Raw genomic sequence first — 18,574 nt, forward strand, 5'->3', positions numbered from 1 at the left:
AGAGTTTTTACGAAAAATTTGGAGATTTCGAAGATGTTTATCATTTTACGCACAATTTTCGAAAATTGAACGCGTCACATATTCTGTAGTCATAATTTGGTTTATGCGTTAACTAATTTTCCGTTGTAACTAATAAAATTATTCCTTCGTTCCACTTTAATTTTATATACAATTTTCGAAAATTAAATACATAGTCGTTTTACAAATCATCATAAAAGATGTTTTTGGTTTATGCATCAAGTAAATTTCTCCGATGGAACAAATTGATAAAAAAAACGGTGCTTCGTTTTTCTTTGGTCATACCTCTAAACAGTGGCAGCAGTCTTTTAATTAAGACCCGAAAAGGGATAAACAAACACCCACTAGTAAACTTCTTTTAAAGGAAAAAAAGAACGAAAACTTGCTCTTGTAAGATTAAGAATAAAATTATCCGATAGTACATGGTAGCCTCTTTTTCTTTTCTTTTTTTTAAGTAACATTCTAAGAAAATGGATTTCCCCGGAAAAAACAATATAAAGATTGAGTTGTTTGACTACTTTTTCAGATTGACAAATTTTAAAAGATTATACTTATCGGATGTTGAATACAGACACCAAAGATTCCAATGGAGTCGTCATCAAATGTTTTGAGTAAAGCAAGGAATCACTAACATAATCTGGAAGACACCAATCCTCGATTAAAACAACCATATAAATATTAGTTGGATGTTCCTGATTACCTAGAATCTAACCTTGTCGGCCCAACATTGAGTGATTCGCTGTATCCGATCAGAATATAAAATGTGTGTTGCCAGGGACTGGGTTTACGGAGTAAAACATCCTCCACGTAAAATACAGTTGGATCCTGGTTAGGATACATCAAACACAGTTTGGCGCGGCTGAATAAGGGGTTTGCTACTTTCCGCTTAGAAATTCATCAATAAAGAATTTGATGATTTCATTTGCTACGTGGATGATTTCATTTTTATTTTATCGATAAAGAATTTGATATCAATGAGTTTTGACGAACCCTGATCAACGGTATAATCAGTAAATGATTTACCACTTGTGATTTCCGTAACTGGGATTCGACTGCTAGAGATTTGTTGCAGGGTTCATTATGAGAGTGATTTGAAAGAAGAAAACAGTCTGACTACCTTTTTGTTAAGACTTTATTCAACAGAGGGTGAATAAAGTTTGACTACCTTTTTCTATCCCGTTAAGAGCATTTTCAAAAGAGGGTGAACTTTTTTGTTCTTCAAAACTCGTGGGATTTTAGATCCCCAGATAACATAAATCCATCTCCAATAGTTTTTTCATCATGGGTCCTAAATTTATTATATGTGTAAAATCTCGTAAATAAAAGTCTTTGTTAGATTTCTACGTGGGATTTTTTACATCCACTGCTGGAGATACTCTAAATAGCGGTTCAACAACCTGGCCGGATCAGGTGACATGTGGAAATTAACAATTTAATAATAAACTTTGATTATTTCCTATATTTATGCTAACTATTGATATTTTAATATCATTCTTACATCTTTTAATATTAACCGATAATATTGTTTTAAAAAAAAATTCTTAAAAACTCTTCCTCTTCTCTCACCAAAAGAAGGAAAAAAAAAACAACAAGGCTTCCATCAACTTCTTGCTCAGATTTTGTCCTTTTGGACCAGACCTGAGCAAGGTTTCATTATTTTTTTTTATGTTTTGGTTATTAGTTAATCAAATAAGGCATACTTCTTCACCATTTGGGGCGATTTTTCTTTGTCATTTTGGACGATTACGCCTTCGCTTTGCGGGCGATTTTTTCAAATCTTCATGGCTGGATCGTGGCTTGCTATACTCAGTTCAAAAACATCAATCATTCAACACAGTATCGCTTTGAATATATTTTCAACATAAGATTTAGGGCATCCAGGTTCGTTTGGGTATACAAGATTACGGAAAAAGTACTCATTTCTTTCAGGAGCATCTCTTATCAAAGAAAAAGAAAATCATATTAAATGGTCGAGATTGATTCCGGATAATACCATCATTTTTCCCTACTACATAAACAAAAATTAGGTATATTTACGGCTTATCGCTCTTTCTCTTCGCGATATACTTGTAATTGGTATCTTTAATTGTATTAGGGGTTTAATCATCTTGTATTTTGATGTTTTTGTTATTCTTGTAAGCGATCATGTAATCAATATTTTGATTTGAATGAATTGAAATGTGTTGATTGACAAAAAAAAAAGTTGGAGTGATGGGGACCTCATCCCGCATAAAAAACACAAATAATTAAATTAAAACAAAAAAAAAATACAAAAAACCTAACTACGAGACTATAATTCCTTTTCTTTATCCTCTCTAACGATATGACACAAATTAAGAGGAAAATATTTTCTCTATATACATGAGAAATTTTCAACACCTCGAAACATAGTTTCTGTACATTTACTCTGCGTAGACCAAATCTGAGAGGCCGCAAATCCTTATTCATAAGTAGTAAATAAGTAACCATGTATCTTCTTAAAACCTCTAACAATATTTAGATGTAAACACCAATTTAGTACCTGCAGTTTAATTCTTCATGAGCATTCACTTAAATGGGAGAACCTCCACCTTTAGCCACAACGACAACATTTCCAGAGCTAGTTCTTAAAATAGTTTCCAAACCATCAAACAAAAATTTCTTTGATCCATCAAAATTCACCATAGTAACATCTGGATTAGGTGCAATCCAAACACAAAACTTATAAGAAGGATGAAAAAAATTCATAGCTCACTCTAAGGCTATGAATAAATCTTTTAGAATAGAAATTATCCTCAACTTTTCGGGGTATGAATAACACTTTGATTCTAATATTCTTAATCATAACAAAATTCAACTGATCTGCAGAAGAGAACTTATTAGAGAAGATTTTGTCATTTATTTTTGTCCGAACATGATATACAAAACAGCTCAATATTAGTTTTTTAACTCTAAATACAAGCCTATGCCCGGAAAAAGCATTAATGCACCGATCTATCTTTTCTCTCCAGCTATTGCATATACTTTTATAATATACCATTTTGAGAAGCAAACCTATATACCAAAAGAAAAAAGGTACAAGAACCCTCATCATACACAATTAGCAGTTTCATTAAGCCGCACTTTACTATCTTCTCAGTGGTTTTTAATCTTCCATGCAGACTCAACCAAGTAATAAAATAATATCGTGGCACATGATTTTGAACCAAACAAAACCGTTCCAGTGGATAACATCCCCCACCCCTATCCCCAAAGTTTTTATAAGTAGTTTTTATAGTGTACTTCTCAGTAGTACTAGGTTTCCACACAATTAAAACAGAATTTTTTTTATCAAAATCCACATCCTTCATCTTCATGATGGAATGCTTGAGATCTTCCTCAATAACATCATGCAAATACCATCCATCCTCATCTAAAAAGTCAGCAACCTCGCAGCTAGTCACACAAAAACTTCATTAATAGTATCACTACTCATCTGATCGATCAATCAGTCATCAGATTCGGTTAACACTTCGTGTGATTGTCTATGGATACGAGATCGAGACAATACAACAACAAGATAACTGGTGTGATTGAATATGGATACAATATTGAGACAATACTACAACAAAGTGTGTTACTTGATAATAGGTTCGGTAATAACCAAACTCTATAGGATCACTATCAAGTATTGCGTAGTTAACGTATAGTGCAATTTACTTTCATTATAATAAACAATTATAATGCGGAAAAGTAAAGTAAATGGCACAACAAGATTTTGTTAATGAAGAATCTGCAAATACAGAAAAAACCCGAGACCTATTTCAGTTTTGAATACTCTCAGAATTAAGACGTTATACAAAATCTACTACCAACTTCGTATAGTTGAGACCAAGCAGATTACCTCTAGCTACTTAGATCCCTTTGTTAGAGCACTGCTCGGTCGAACTCGCAAGCGTTGCTATCTCAAGCTTGTTGTCAAGTTTAGTTTCCAAAACTATAAGTCTTGATTGCTAGTCTACTTATAGCTAAGTCTCGAACTAGGATAGAAAGTGTAGTTGAGCTCTAGACTCCATGGCGTTCATCATGCAAAGACGAAGAATTACTCAAGGAACTGGTGGATCTTCATCGACAAAAAGGTATGTGGAGACTTGAACTTATCTATCACTCAAAATTCCATCTACGCTTTAATTGTTGATGGTGGTTTTTAATTCAGGCATAAATTTGTAAAACCCTTCATTTAATGTGTCGTCACTCTACAAAGAAACGGAGCCATGTGAAAGTGACGAGTGTTCAACCTCTTCACTGACGCATTTATTGAGCATCTCAATATATTCACATGAAATTTATCCAGAATGGTGCATGTAGCAACAATCCCAGATATTCTGTAAATTTTGGCACCTTGCATGTATTATTCAGTTAATATAAGTTTCTTTGAGTGCCTTCTGTGCTATGTTCCGCGGATGAACCCTTAATGTTTATATGGCATCACAATTTGTGTTCACTCGCAGCAGAGTAGCACGAATTTCCAAGTTTCAAGGATAAGGCCCTTGCATAAAGTATTCAATTAGAAAGCATACTGCTCTCTGGAAATGAGCTTAAAGAACTTTGTGTCAGCACATAGAATTCAATCAATTTTGTGATAATTAACAAGATTCAGATATTACCTGACTAATTTGCAAAAATTAGGGTTTTTCGCCCTGCACAGTATATTAGACTTTGTCTGTCGAAATTAAGCTTAGGCGAACTAGGTAATTAATCCGCCACGGATTAGTGGGTGCAAAATCTTACCCAAAATCAGAAAAAAAAAAAAAGGAATAAAAGGAGCCGCGAAATAGGAGCAACAACAAAGGAAGGTGTGGCCATGCCATAGGCCAGTCGGGGCGCCACTTGCAAGTGGCCACACCCTATGTTGCTCAACCGGCCCCTATATCCTGTCGACCAATCAGGTCGCCTTAAACCCTCCAAACGCACATGAGTTGTGGCTGGGACCATACTTGCCGGCACTACAAGTAAACCTGGACTTGGTGACGATAGTTTTTGCGGCGAAGAATATTTCATTGCTAAAGCTTAGTTATTCTGACCAAAATAATTTGTTACTGTTGCTGGGTTTTTCGCGACGGGACTCGGGTTTTGTCACTCATAAGTTTTTAGTGACTTCAGTTAGAGACGAAATAATGTCTAGTCAGTAATAAGTTTTTAGTGACTTCAGTTAGAGACGAAATAATGTCTAGTCAGTAATAAGTTTTTAGTGACTTCAGTTAGAAGCGAAATAATGTGTAGTCACTAATAAGTTTTTTGTGATTATATGTATTTGTCACCATTTAAGTCTATCGTACGATGATGCTAAAAAATTGACATAAATTTTTTTTGGTGATGATCTATAAATTTAGTTACAGAAGAAAAATTTATACTGACCAAATTAATTCATCACTAGCTCATTTTATAGTGACGAAACTAAATGTTTGACACTATATTTATTTTTAGTGACCATCAACTTGTTTGGTTGTTATATAGTAACAACTTTTGATCGTCACATGTAAGAACATTTGCAATGAACTATATTTTGTCTCTTTAGTCATTTTCAGTGATACTATAACTTCACCGCAGTTCGCGATTTCAGTGATTACTGAAATGTTGTCACAAAGTATTCTTTGTGGTGATAAAAGAATAAATAGATGCTAAAGAATAGGTTTTTGGTAATAACAATATAATTTATTCCCTACGTTCCTTTTTAATAGGCTGGTTTCCTAAAATAGGTGTTTCAAAAAAATAGGCTGGTTTCCTAATTGGGAAAGTCAAATGTTACTTTAGTTTTCTGGGACCACTTTTATCTTAACTTTTTTTGATGACAAGTGTCATGTGGACCATTTCACTTTACTTTTTTTGCTGACAAGTGTCATGGGGACCCTTTCACTTCACTTCTTTTATTGACAAGTGTTATGAGGACCACTATCAATGATTGCTTCTCTTAGTTTCCTTAATTTTCTCTAAAAACAAAAGCAGCCAATTAAAAAGGAACGGAGGGAGTACCATGTAAAGTATAATATTTAACAATAACTTGTAAATTAGAGAAAATCAATTTACTTGTCGAAGTAATTTTTCATAAGGAGAAATATACAGGTCGTCATTTGTTTAGATCATTTAAGGGGAAGAAATTGAAAAGAATGCTCTATAGAATTGGTGCTACAGCAGTACCACATTTACACTACTCGACTGTGTGTCGGGTGCAATCAGCCTTCCTTTTCCTGGACAACAATTTCCTATTTTATTTGTTCAAGTTGAAACAGTAAAAACTTGGCAAGATAACCCGCAGACAAACAGTAAATTACCAGATTGCAGGAAAAAAAAATACTGTGAAGAAAAGCAAATCCAGAGACTTAACTTTGGACAAAGAAGAATGTTGAAATCCAACTAACAATAAAATATATATGAAATCCAACCACTGTAAATCAAAGATTATTATTACACTTAAGTAATAAAGTGCAAATAACTAATATTCTAAATCTGAATCATCGTCAACTGGCACAATGTATTCCTCGTCGACCTCGGAGTCATTATAATCAACCAATGTTTCATCTTCTTCCTCGACATCAACATCATCCACATCATCATCATTTGCAAGTCCAGCAAGTACAATATCTGCATCTACCAACTCTGCCTCCATATCATCTCTATGGAGTTCACCTAGTCCAACATTATCTTTGTTACTTCCCCAGTTTGTTGACAAACATTTTCTTCGTCTTCTTCTTGATCATCCATTTCAGAAACATACCATGCGTTTTCTAAACCACTTTTCAATCTGCTCCAAATTTGTGATCATACAGGTAGAACACTTGTCATGCGTCCAACGCAATAACATATGGTTCATTCTTATACCACGTATTACTCACATTTAAACATGTCAAATCATAATCCATTTTAAGATTTTTCTTCCGTGGATTCAAATCGAACCAATCACACTTGAATAACACAACCTGATAATTGTCCAGGTATTCAACCTCCATAACATCACATACTGTAACTCAATTTCCTTACTTCCAAATTCTGCATCAACTACCGATTCACTATTTTGGGTTGTTCCATGTACTTCACGTTATTTCGTATGAAACAGAACATTATTCAGGTTGCAAGCTGAATGTGTGTTTGCTCGTGACGCAAACCCCAAAGACAATGAATACAATTCGTCTAGCTTCCGGTGAATTGCTAGAACCCAAATCAAACATCTACAAATTGTTTGAAAAATACTACGTGAGTAAATAGATATACAGCAGACAATCATAATGTATTAAAACTTGAGACAATGAAATTTTCCGCATACCCGATTCTTAAACCAATCGGGAAACTCTTTTTGTTGTCGTTGTGACAGCAAGTTATCATTATTAGTTACTTCTTTCAACTCTTCAAGTGTTCCCTATATTAAAGTTAATCGCATGGAATATTTGAAAGACACATGTTATACAACAGATAAAAATGTCTGAGATTTTCTATTAACATTGAAAGTCAGTAATACTAATACACTCCAGTAGAGTCCCTATCTGAAACGTTCATTCCATGAGATAAAAATAGAGACACGAGATGTATCTGTGAGGATCGCAATTTAATCCCAAAAAGGATGCGGCCAAATTTAAAGAAAAAAATGTATCACAAACACATACTAGCATACGTGGGAAGACACAACATGCATGTGTAGATATGGTGTTCGAAATAAGACTAACACGGAGAGGTGAAACAAGTACTTACAATGGTTTTTTTGCTTGATTATTCTAGTGAAGATCCTATCCAGCAAACTTACAACCAGAATAGTGATTCTACAATACATCAAGAGACAACTGCTTAGATAAACATGTAAAAAAAAATATTCATACTTATTCCATACACCTATGACAGTATCTAAATATCAACCCTCATAGCCTCATATCACTTTTTATAAGGAGTAAATCAAGCAAGTTATTGTTTCCGGAGCTAATAAATATACACCAGCGGCATACTACTAGACTACCATCGCAATTATAAGACTGCAATTAAATTAATGTAATACAGTAAAATCCACTTAACAAAGTTTGTCATGATAAAATTTATATGGTTCCAATAAGATATGAGAATTCCACTTAACAAACTTTGTCGTGATAAAGTAACATTTTGTAATTTCAAATCTCTAAACATATAAGTTAAGGATTTTGTTCCAAATCATTATTCAAGGGAGCCTGTATAGTGGTCTAGCATACATCTAAATCCACAAATCTTAACTAACAAATTATGGCCAAAAGCCGACCTGACTTCCCTAAAAGTCAAGCATGAGTTCACTATATTTCCAGAATTCCAACAATCACCAAAGTGCAAAATTTTAACACCACATTTCTTTGCAACACTTCCTCGTCTATGTCCCTTTTTCTTCAGCTGATTAAAATTCTACATCTTTTCTTCCTGGATGTGAAGGAAAAGTTGTCAACACTAATAACCCTTTTCCAAATATGATTAATCAAGGGTTGAAATACTATGAACAGAATGATTACCTTGAAAGACTTGAATTCAATTTCACATTAAGCCCTCCAGAGAATTAAGAAGATGTGACGAATTTGATTGTCTTTGGTTTCCTAATGAATGCTTGTATTTATAGTTCTCTATGGTGTACATGCTTGGACAACAAAACCAGGCTAAAATAAGAAATCCAAGTTAAATCAAATTCGCAGCACTTCGTCAGAACCCAATTCCTAACTTGCTTTTTAGAAATCTTTTCCTCACTTGCTTTAGAAATCGAAAGTCAGAACCCAATTCCTAGCCCATTCAAACTATTAATTACTTCATTAATCTCCAGAATTCATCATCAATTTCGGTTTCGGTTTCTTTGTTTGAGGGAAGAATGGATTTAGGGAAGAACAGAGAAAAAACGAGATTTCCATTTTTTTTTCCCATCGAAAGCCCTATATAGGAGACTCCGTCAGGTTATAACATGGTGCGGCCAAATGTAGTATAACAAGTTACTCTATAGTTATGGAACCGTTCAATTGTCCGACAGACCCACGCGTAGGCTTTGTATTCCTAAACTAAATTAGACACATCGAATATTGATGATATCAAATTATCTGTTATGTTACATTATACTGCAGGGATCTATATGTGATCTTTGTGTCATTCGTCTGTTGCCGTATTATCTGTTATGTTTTTTTTTTAATAATCAAAGTCCTTCAGAAAAGTTAATAGTCCCCCTCGACTATTGGTGCAAGCCAATCAGGAGGCACAGATCGTTACATAGAGGATTTTTTACATTTTTCTCATTGAGCTAACTCATGAACTATATAATTACAGATTTTAGGTTGGAAACTAAAGATACAAGCAATCAAATTAGAAGAAAACAGTTGAATGTCTTTAAATATGGCATATGTCCTAGGATCACCATCAAAAGAACCCGAAGAGAATTGTTCCACCAACTTATTAGCATCACTTTCAGTGATTATATGGGTCATTTTCTTCTCCACTGCTTTCTTGAGAACTCCCAGATAGCTCTGGCTTCCGCTTCTTCTGCAGAAGAAACTTCAAACACCATAGCAGCACCGAAAGCGGCTTTACTTGTAAAATCTCGCATCACATAACCTGTACCATTATCTCCAGAGATGTCATCGAAATCTCCATATGTATTACATTTGATCCAGCCAAACAATAGGGGCATCCATTTGTGACTTAAAACAATGGGTGTCGTGTGGATAGCAACAGAGGTATTCTTCCTAGTGAGGAGCATGGCCCTGGCTCTTTCTATGACATAAATATGATTTTCAGATACATTTTGAAAAACCAAATTGTTTTTACTAGTCCAGAGGTACCACAGAATAGCAACAAGGAGATGTTAAGAATCATCAGGCAATCTGGAGTTTTGATCCAGAAGCCAGAACATAAGCCACTGCTGAAAAGTTTTTTGAGTAAACAAAGAAGTGTTTATACAAAAACTGGATAAGAACCAAATCTTAGAAGCAAAGGGACACAGAACCAAAGTATGCATAATGTTTTCATGTGGATCCTTACATCTAGCACATTCAACAGAGTGCATGGGCATTCTAGTATGGAGGACAGTTCTAGCAGGTAAGGCATTTTTTACAGCTTCCCAGAGGAATAATTGAGTCTGTAGGGAACTCTAATTTTCCAGATATGCAGCCAAAGAGTTTTACAGGGAAAGGGTTTAATACCTATGATTCCTAAGTAGGCAGATTTTGAAGAAAATTTACCATTCTTCGACAGGTCCCAAACCCTCCTGTCAGGAGTGCAATGCTGGCTTAAGGGAATAGTGATGATATTCTTAACAGAAGCATCATCGAAATGATTAGTAAGTCTAGAAACATTCCAGGTTCTAGTATTGTCATCAATGAAATAATCAACTTTAATACTAGGGTCCTGAGGGGTAAGAGGGTTGGGGGTAGCATAACCCAAAGATGGAATCCATTTATCACACCAATGATCAATAAAATTTCCATCACCAACAATCCAGGAAATAAAAGGTTTAATCGACTCCTTAATATCATGTAAACATTTCCAGGTCCAAGAACACTTGTCAGGACACTTGGCATTCAAAAAATCAGTTCTAGGGAAGTATCTAGCTTTTAAAATCTTAGCTAACATGCAATCAGGGTTTTCAATAATTTTCCAGACATTCCTAGCTAACATGCCAAGATTATTTATTTCAGCTTTTCTGAATCCCAAACCACCTTCAGATTTAGGGGAGCACAGAGTATCCCAATCAAAAAGGCGGGGTTTCCTATCTTTTGGGTCCAAAGTTTCTCCCCACCAGAATTTACAGAGATGGGCATCCATTTATCTGCAAAGATGTTTTGGGATTAAAAATGCCCCCATCTGAAATGAAATAAAGAAATGGCTTGATCAATATGTTTAACCAAAGTCGTTCTAGCAGCCTGGGAAAGGAGCTTGTGGAGCCAGACAGTAATTCTGGCATCCACAGCCTGAAGAATGCCCATGTGGGTTTGGATTTTAGAATCTTGGAAAACAGTTGGAGTACCAAGGTACTTTTCTCCAAAGTCTCTGCTTTGAATATCCAGGATGTTGGCCAAAAGGTCTTTCCTATGTTCAGGAATTCTTCTACTGAATAAAATGCCAAACTTGTCAAAATTAATTTCTTTCCCAGAAGCTAGGCAATACTTTTGGAGATAGTCTTTTATAACAATGAAAGTTTTCAGTAGTAGCGGAGGAAAACAGAAGAGAATCATCAGCAAACAGAAGATGAGTCATCTCTGGGGCATTTTTACAAATTTTGATTCCCTTCAGAGTTCCATTCTTTTGGAGATTATCTATATAAGAGGAAAGAGCCTCATCACAGATAATATATAGGTAAGGGGACAAGGGATCCCCTTGCCTTAGAACTCTCTCAGGTTGGAAAAACCCTGTTGGGCTACCATTCAAAAGAACAGAATAGGAAACAGTAGAAACACACTGATTTATGAGTTTAATCCAATTTTCAGCTAACCCCATTTTTCTCAAAACTTTCTCTAGAAAAGACCACTCCAATTTATCATAAGCTTTTGACATATCAAGTTTAATGGCAGCAGTACCTTCAACTTTATCATCATGATTGACATAATATATGGCTTCATTTGCTAGAAGAATATTTTCAGAAATACTCCTCTTTGGTATGAAGGCACTTTGGTTTTGGGATACGATGTTGTTCATAAAGGGTTTTAGCCTGCTGGCAAGAGTTTTGGAAAGGATTTTGTAAATAAAGTTGCATAATCCTATGGGTCTATACTGACTGACCAACTCTGCTAAAGGGACTTTAGGGATAAGAGTTATATTGGTATGATTGAAAACTTTTGCAATATGCCCAGTTCTGAAACAGGTTTGGGTCATACAACAACAGCTTCTCCAACAATATCCCAATTTTTTTGGCAGAATAAGCATGTGAAACCATCTGGTACAGGGGCTTTTTTTCCTCCCATTTGAAAAACAACATTTTTAATTTCCTCAGCAGTTAGGGGAAGATTTAGAGTATCATTATCCTCAACAGAAAATTTAACAGGCAGATCATTCAAAATTTCATCCTGAAATTGATGAGGTTGAGAGGAGTAAAGGTTTTTGAAATAATCTAGAAAGAATACCCAATACTATCTCTATCAGTTAGAATAGTATTGGAAGAATCCTTGATCCAGCTGATAGCATTTCTCTTTCTCCTGAAAAGGGTGACTCTATGAAAATAGGGTGTGTTTCTGTCCCCTTCCATGAGCCATACTTCTCTAGACTTATCTTTCCAGTAAAGTTCCTCCAGAGTATAAAGGTACTCTAATCTAGCTTTAAGTCTAGCAGAAGTAATAGTATCAGCGGGATCAGAAATATGTAAATCTAACAAGTCTTTCCTGATGGTAGATATATCAATTTGAATATTACCAAAGGAAGATTTGTTCCAATCTCTAAGGCCTTTTTTAGTACTAAGAAGCTTAGCTCTTAATTTATAGGCTGGGGATCCTATGACATTAACAGACCAAGAATTTGCTATAATATCTCTGCAAGTAGGATCCTCAATCCACTTAGCCATGAAATGGAATAGTCTAGGCATGCAAGTTTCCTCATAGTTAAAATCTATATGCATGAGGCAATGATCAGAAGAATCTCTAGGAAGATTATTAAGACGAAATTTAGGACAAAGATCTTCAGCAGTTTGGTTTAAAAAATATCTGTCAAGTCTTTCAAGAATTAAATCAGGGCCTTGTTGCATATTGGACCAAGTGAATCTTGGGCCAGAAAAACCAGGATCATGCAAGTTGAAAACTGAACAGAAATTTCTTAAAAGTTCGAAACCAGAGTCATTTACTTCAAGGCCACCATTTTTATCTTTTGTTCCTAAAAGAGTATTAAAATCACCAATGAAATAAACAGGCTCATCTATGAAGGCATTATTTTGTTGACATTGTTTTTCCCAAAAGGAGGGTCTTAAATTACTATTGGGTTCTCCATACACAAAATGAATATGACAATATGTTACATTGCATTATACTGCAGGGATCTATATGTGATCTTACTTCAGTTAGTAATTTGACATGTCCACTAAAATCTTAGGTGTTGGTAGTTTAGTATTAAATTGTATAGGGAATAGTATTGTTTTATCCGATTCCAGTGTATGGTATTGTTGGGCTGTATCTTTGAAGTTGGATCTATAAAGATTCCAGCCTGTTTGCAATTTGCTTGCAGCAAAGTCCATCGCCTCAACTGTAACATATCTGAACTCATAAAATAAAAAGCTGTGATCCATAAGGTAGCACGTGACTGTGTCGGGGACTTGATGCCACTATTCCTAACTACTTGTTACGCTATTGTACCTGCTGCACTTATATTGTAGGGATCTCAGTTTGATTATATATCAGTTGTTGCTATTGTTATATTCGGAACTTGTTCATTCGCAACTGTTCTTTACTGGTTCGCTGTTAGGGATCTTAAGTGATTCCTTTCTTCTAGATTCTATAACATTTTAAGCTTCTATAGGTTCTTTATACTTTGAGTAGAAACCTGCTTCGCTCCCTAATTCAGTTTCCTATATGTAGAAAATTTGATTGGAAAGAACAAATATTTAAACTTTTTATACTAGTCAGTTTGCATGCAGCAAAGTCATGGCCCCAACTATAACATTGTTTGCTTCTTCTATTTCCAACTCACCTTCGCATGGAACTTTTGAATCTGGATGTCGGGTTGGAGGTCAATTTTGCGCTTTTGTGAGTCCTACATCAGGTAATACTGTAATAGTTAAGAAGTTTTACTGCACAACATATACAACTTTAGACTTCCATTTCATGCTATGCGTGCAGGGTTTTTGAAGTTAGGTGTTTGCATATATACCACTTGAAGGTATTGAATCTATCGATACTTACTGATTACGTGTATTCCGCAAAATGTTTGTGAGTACTGTACAATATCTGTAACCGACTTCTGTGTGGTTCAGCAACATCGTTTGGCAGGTCAGCCTTGCAGGCTTGCAGCCTCTGCTCATCTTATAAAATTTGCCTGATAGCTTCCATATTATCTTTATGTACCTTCTTAGCATCACTGCATGTACGTGTTCGTCTCCTTTAATCCTTACAACAGCATTATCGCTTTTTATGTTTTCTTTAGAATTTCACGATTTCTCTGTTGAAAACTCTGGCCTCTAAACCACAACATTGTTTAATTGTTTGTCTGCAACTCCGAATTGTCATTTCAGGTGTCCCGATGAAGGTGGCAGTAGTCAATATTAAAAATGGCCTCAAAGAATTATAAGAACTAACAATCGTTGAGTCTCTAGGTTCCTTGTTCATTGCAAAATAAAAAACTAAAATCTGTTGTTGAAAGCTGGAAGAATTCCACAAGATTCTCAAACATGAGTAATGCACACATCTTTGTCCTTTTTTTTATATATAATATTTATTTCTAGTTATTTTAGCTTCGGTCACTCTTTTTTTTTTTTTTTTTGATCGGAAACATTAAGTATTTCATTGGAAAAAGAAAAAAGCTTACAGGAAGCAAGCAAATTACAACCCGATATGAGGAAGAAGTTCATCCAACTCAAAGACAAACCGTACACATAGTAGTAGTACCTATCGCTACCCAAAGAGCACACCGTGGAAAAAGATCCATGACAGTCCACCTGAAAATGAGCCCAGAATATGATCCGAAATAACAGCTTTTCTCTAAGCCCAGTAAAATCCACCCACATTCAAACCCTAAACATCGAAAGAAATTCGGGTGTGTACTGTGAGTGGTGAAGAGGAACAAGAATTGATTCAACCCAAAATCTTTAACCTGATACCTCCTAACTTTGCCTGAGATCCAGTGCAACTTGTTTAGATTCCTGTGCAACCATGGAATAATCCAGTTTGGGGGACTGTTTCTTCATATGATCAAATGTGGTGCTATTCTCCTTTGATTCGTAACTCTTGTGTCCCACTCTTAACTCCTATAGTGTTGAGTGGTGGGAAAGAAAATAGAAGTCCGAGATGACTCCTGAAATGCTCACATTTGTAAGCCATAGAGAATCCCCTATTAGTGTCAAGAAAGGGAAACTTGAAAACCTGGTATTGGTCAGAATTCTTGGTGAGCAAACCCTTAGAGAGTTACAATTAGGGGAAGTTTGGTACTTGAAACATAGGACTTAGGGATGAGATGCAATGTTGAGCAAACCCCTGCAATGTTGATTTAAGCATTTTCTTTGGGTTGAGCAAGATGCAACTGAACTGTTTGAAGAAGTAGAGAACTCCACTGACACAATTAGGGGAAGTTCGGTACTTGCCGAAGGACTTTTACTTGGGATGAGATGGGGACAAGGAGACAACGCAACCAAAGTGACCTAACCAAGCAAAAGTGACCGAAACATGACAGATCCAACAAGTAATTAGAGTAACCAAGCAAAGTGATTAATATGTAGCAGAGATCCAACAAATGTTACTCAAGTAACCAAGCAAATATTACCACCTCCTCCAAATATCTGACCAGACTAACATTTGTTCTGTTTTGCCCAAAAACATAAACAAAAGACCTAAACCAAAAATTATGGTGCTAAATGACTGACTTAATGACTTTCAGGAAACTAAACAATAGCATTGGCAGCACTCGCAATCCTTGGCCACAGGTCGGCACATTCCTTTCCAATTGGTCCAGTAATTGCAGATCCTGAAATTTAAGCAGAAGGAATTAGTATATACTCGTATGTATAAAACCAACCACAAAATCACAACTATAAGGGGAAGAATTGGACATAAACAAAACCAAACAATATCAATATCAGCTACAACATTAACATGAATGCCTATATTTGGCCGTTCATGAAAGGAAGAGAATGATGTACCTTTCATTTCTCCCTTGGGATTCACAATAACTCCAGCATTATCTGCAAATGGGAGGTTCATTGGACGTCAGAATAAGAAAGCAAAACGATATAGAAACAACCAAGACACTATATTTCAGAGACATCGAATTCCCCTAATAAGGTCACACATTCTATTGAATAAGACCTGCCCATCAATTTGTGTAGTAACATATAATGAGACCTTGAAAAGTTGAAATTCTAGTATAAACCAAACCATACTAAGGTCAAACAGGTTAATATGATTTCTACAAGATGATAACAATCATGCATCCAAACAAATACATTAGAAAACGATCAACACCCTACATTAAACAGGGTACACAATATATCGGATATCTTCTCTGCAACCATTATCCAAGTCGAAAGTGCAGTCTACAAGCGTTATGTATCATAAACCCTACACAAATGCATTCCGAAAGAGAGAACATCCTAGATTAAGCCAGTGTACCTAACATTATCTGATATTGGAACGTTGTCACCACATGTGTGTGGCAGCAATTTATTCATTTACCATCTGTCAGACCCAATTGATCAAAATTACTAATTCTGTTTCAGCAAATACAATGTTTTTCAAGGCAATTCAATTCATAGAACAAAACAGAACACCAGAAGAGTGAAGTAGAACTATCCTAACAAATAAAAAAGTAACTCAAAGCTCCCACCGACTAAACTGCACTCTACACGTGGTATATATCATATACCCTAGATTATGGAAGAGAACATCCCAGATTGAGCCAATGTACGCAACATCCCAGCAATTCTTCTATTTACTATCATTCAGACCTAACTTTCTTCATTTTGTTTCAGCAAATACAACGTTTTTTAAGCAATCTATCTAGCTCATAGAACAAAACAGAACATTAAAGGGGATGAAGGACAACTACCCTAACAAATATCAAAACTATCAGCAATGAATCTGAAGATACCAAAAATACCGAGGAAAAAAATACCTTCAAAGTACATGAAAACACCATCTTTACGGCGCCAAGCTTTGCGTTGTCTAACAATAACAGCAGGCATAACCTTTTTCCTAAGATCAGGTTTACCTTTCTTGACAGTAGCCATAACCATATCACCAACACAAGCAGATGGTAATCTATTAAGACGACCCTTAATACCTTTAACAGATATGATGTAAAGATTCTTAGCACCAGTATTATCAGCACAGTTCACTGTTGCTGCTACTGGAAGACCTAATGACATCCTAAACTTACTTCCTGCTGTTCCTCCACGACCTACGAAAATCAAATCAAAAAAACTAAATTAATCAAATTGATTGATATATACATCTTGATTTCCAGATTGACATAACAAAAGAGACGATGGATTACGTTTAGCCATTTCGAGAGATTTGATTGAGTAGACGACGGCTTCTTTGGGTCTGTTGTTGCAGCAGCAGAAAACTTTAGAGCAAGGGTTTTCGTGGTTTATATATGAAAAAAAAAATGAGAGTCTTTTTGATTTAGGGTTTTCAACTTCGCTGTTGTATGTGCTTTACTTTTTGGATTAAGGCCCGGGGCTTAAGGAGCCGACCAGGGTATCCTCAGAGACTCAGCACAGGCCCCAGCCTATGCCAAATGTTCATCTCCCACTCAGGCCCGTCCTAAGCACATGTCTAGCCGTCGAGAGCCATATCTATTTACCAAATTAAGAGGTGAATGGTCTGAGTTCAATATGGTGTTCGAGTACCTTCCCACTATTGTTCAACACCGAGTTCGAATATATCTTTGGTAGCACCATGGGCCAGAAGTTGGTTATTTTTCTTTTAATAGGTGTGTACAAGACAATAATGACAACCATAATGAGATTTTATTGTCATAAAACTATTCAACAAAAGGTTACAGAATCTGTTGAAGGACAATATATCTCTTTGAAGCAAGAATGCTCAACAAAATTTGAGTTGATATTTTGGTTGTCATCCTTTCATGGTGGGCAAGAATTTAAAGATAAACGAATAATCTAATTGATTATAGGAAGCCCGCCAACTCACTAAGAAAAATACAATAGGAAGGAATAAATGAGAAAAATAGTGTAGAAAGATAATTCCATTTATTTAAACTCTGGATGTATTGCCCTAAAAATGTGAACAGTACCAATTGTCGAAGGTTTTGGAATGTTCGAGTATCTAGTGGTTTAGTAAAATTATAAGCCAATTGTTGTTCAGAAGTACACGTTCAAGGTTGAAAATATCGCTTTCAAAAAAATCTTTGATGAAGTGATATCTAATATCTTTGTTTTTTTTCTTGAGTGTTCAACTAGGTTTTCATTTATCTGAATTGAAAACACAAGGATACCAAATACACACAACTTTTTCGTTCGACAACCTGTATAGACAAAACTTAATACAACTGCAATTAGACCAACTTAATGATCCCTGATAATATGTATATAGAGTTAATATCACAACCTCTACTCAATCAGTATGTATACTGACACAAGGTCCGTGAACCTGATTGTTAAGCAGAGTACTTGGACGATCTCTAAAATCAATATCCAAGATCAATCTAGTCGTATCCAAACTTGTTATCTATGTTTCAAGATACAAATCTTACAAGAAACTAGTCTCGTAATTGACTACTGTAGTTACCTAAAATCTTAGAGAGTCTAGAAGTGGGATTATATGGTTTTTGAAGGTGAGTTACGGGAGTTTGAGCACGAACAGTCTTCGCCTAAACCACGCACAGTGGACGTTCAAAGGCTGCTTCAGTCACAGGGAAGAAGGATTAGGGCTGGTCTTAGGGAAGGAAGCAGATGAAGAGAGAGATCAGA

The 18,574-nt window shown here is 35.6% G+C and overlaps 2 protein-coding genes across 2 annotated transcripts; both read right to left on the reverse strand.

Annotated features, from left to right (window-relative positions):
* Positions 1-10,802: 10,802 nt before the first annotated feature.
* On the reverse strand, positions 10,803-11,451 carry LOC113313023. The gene is made up of 2 exons (XM_026561748.1): positions 11,177-11,451; positions 10,803-11,064 (listed from the first exon to the last, which is right to left on the reverse strand). The coding sequence occupies exons 1-2, from the start codon at positions 11,449-11,451 to the stop codon at positions 10,803-10,805; spliced, it is 537 nt and encodes a 178-aa protein (XP_026417533.1).
* A 3,874-nt stretch (positions 11,452-15,325) lies between these two features.
* On the reverse strand, positions 15,326-17,266 carry LOC113308045 (60S ribosomal protein L23). Its single transcript, XM_026556515.1, has 4 exons — positions 17,137-17,266; positions 16,756-17,040; positions 15,785-15,826; positions 15,326-15,609 (listed from the first exon to the last, which is right to left on the reverse strand). The coding sequence occupies exons 1-4, from the start codon at positions 17,144-17,146 to the stop codon at positions 15,527-15,529; spliced, it is 420 nt and encodes a 139-aa protein (XP_026412300.1). The 5' UTR covers positions 17,147-17,266; the 3' UTR covers positions 15,326-15,526.
* Positions 17,267-18,574: the final 1,308 nt, after the last annotated feature.

Source organism: Papaver somniferum, chromosome 9, assembly GCF_003573695.1.
Source record: "Papaver somniferum cultivar HN1 chromosome 9, ASM357369v1, whole genome shotgun sequence".
NCBI lineage: Eukaryota > Viridiplantae > Streptophyta > Magnoliopsida > Ranunculales > Papaveraceae > Papaver > Papaver somniferum.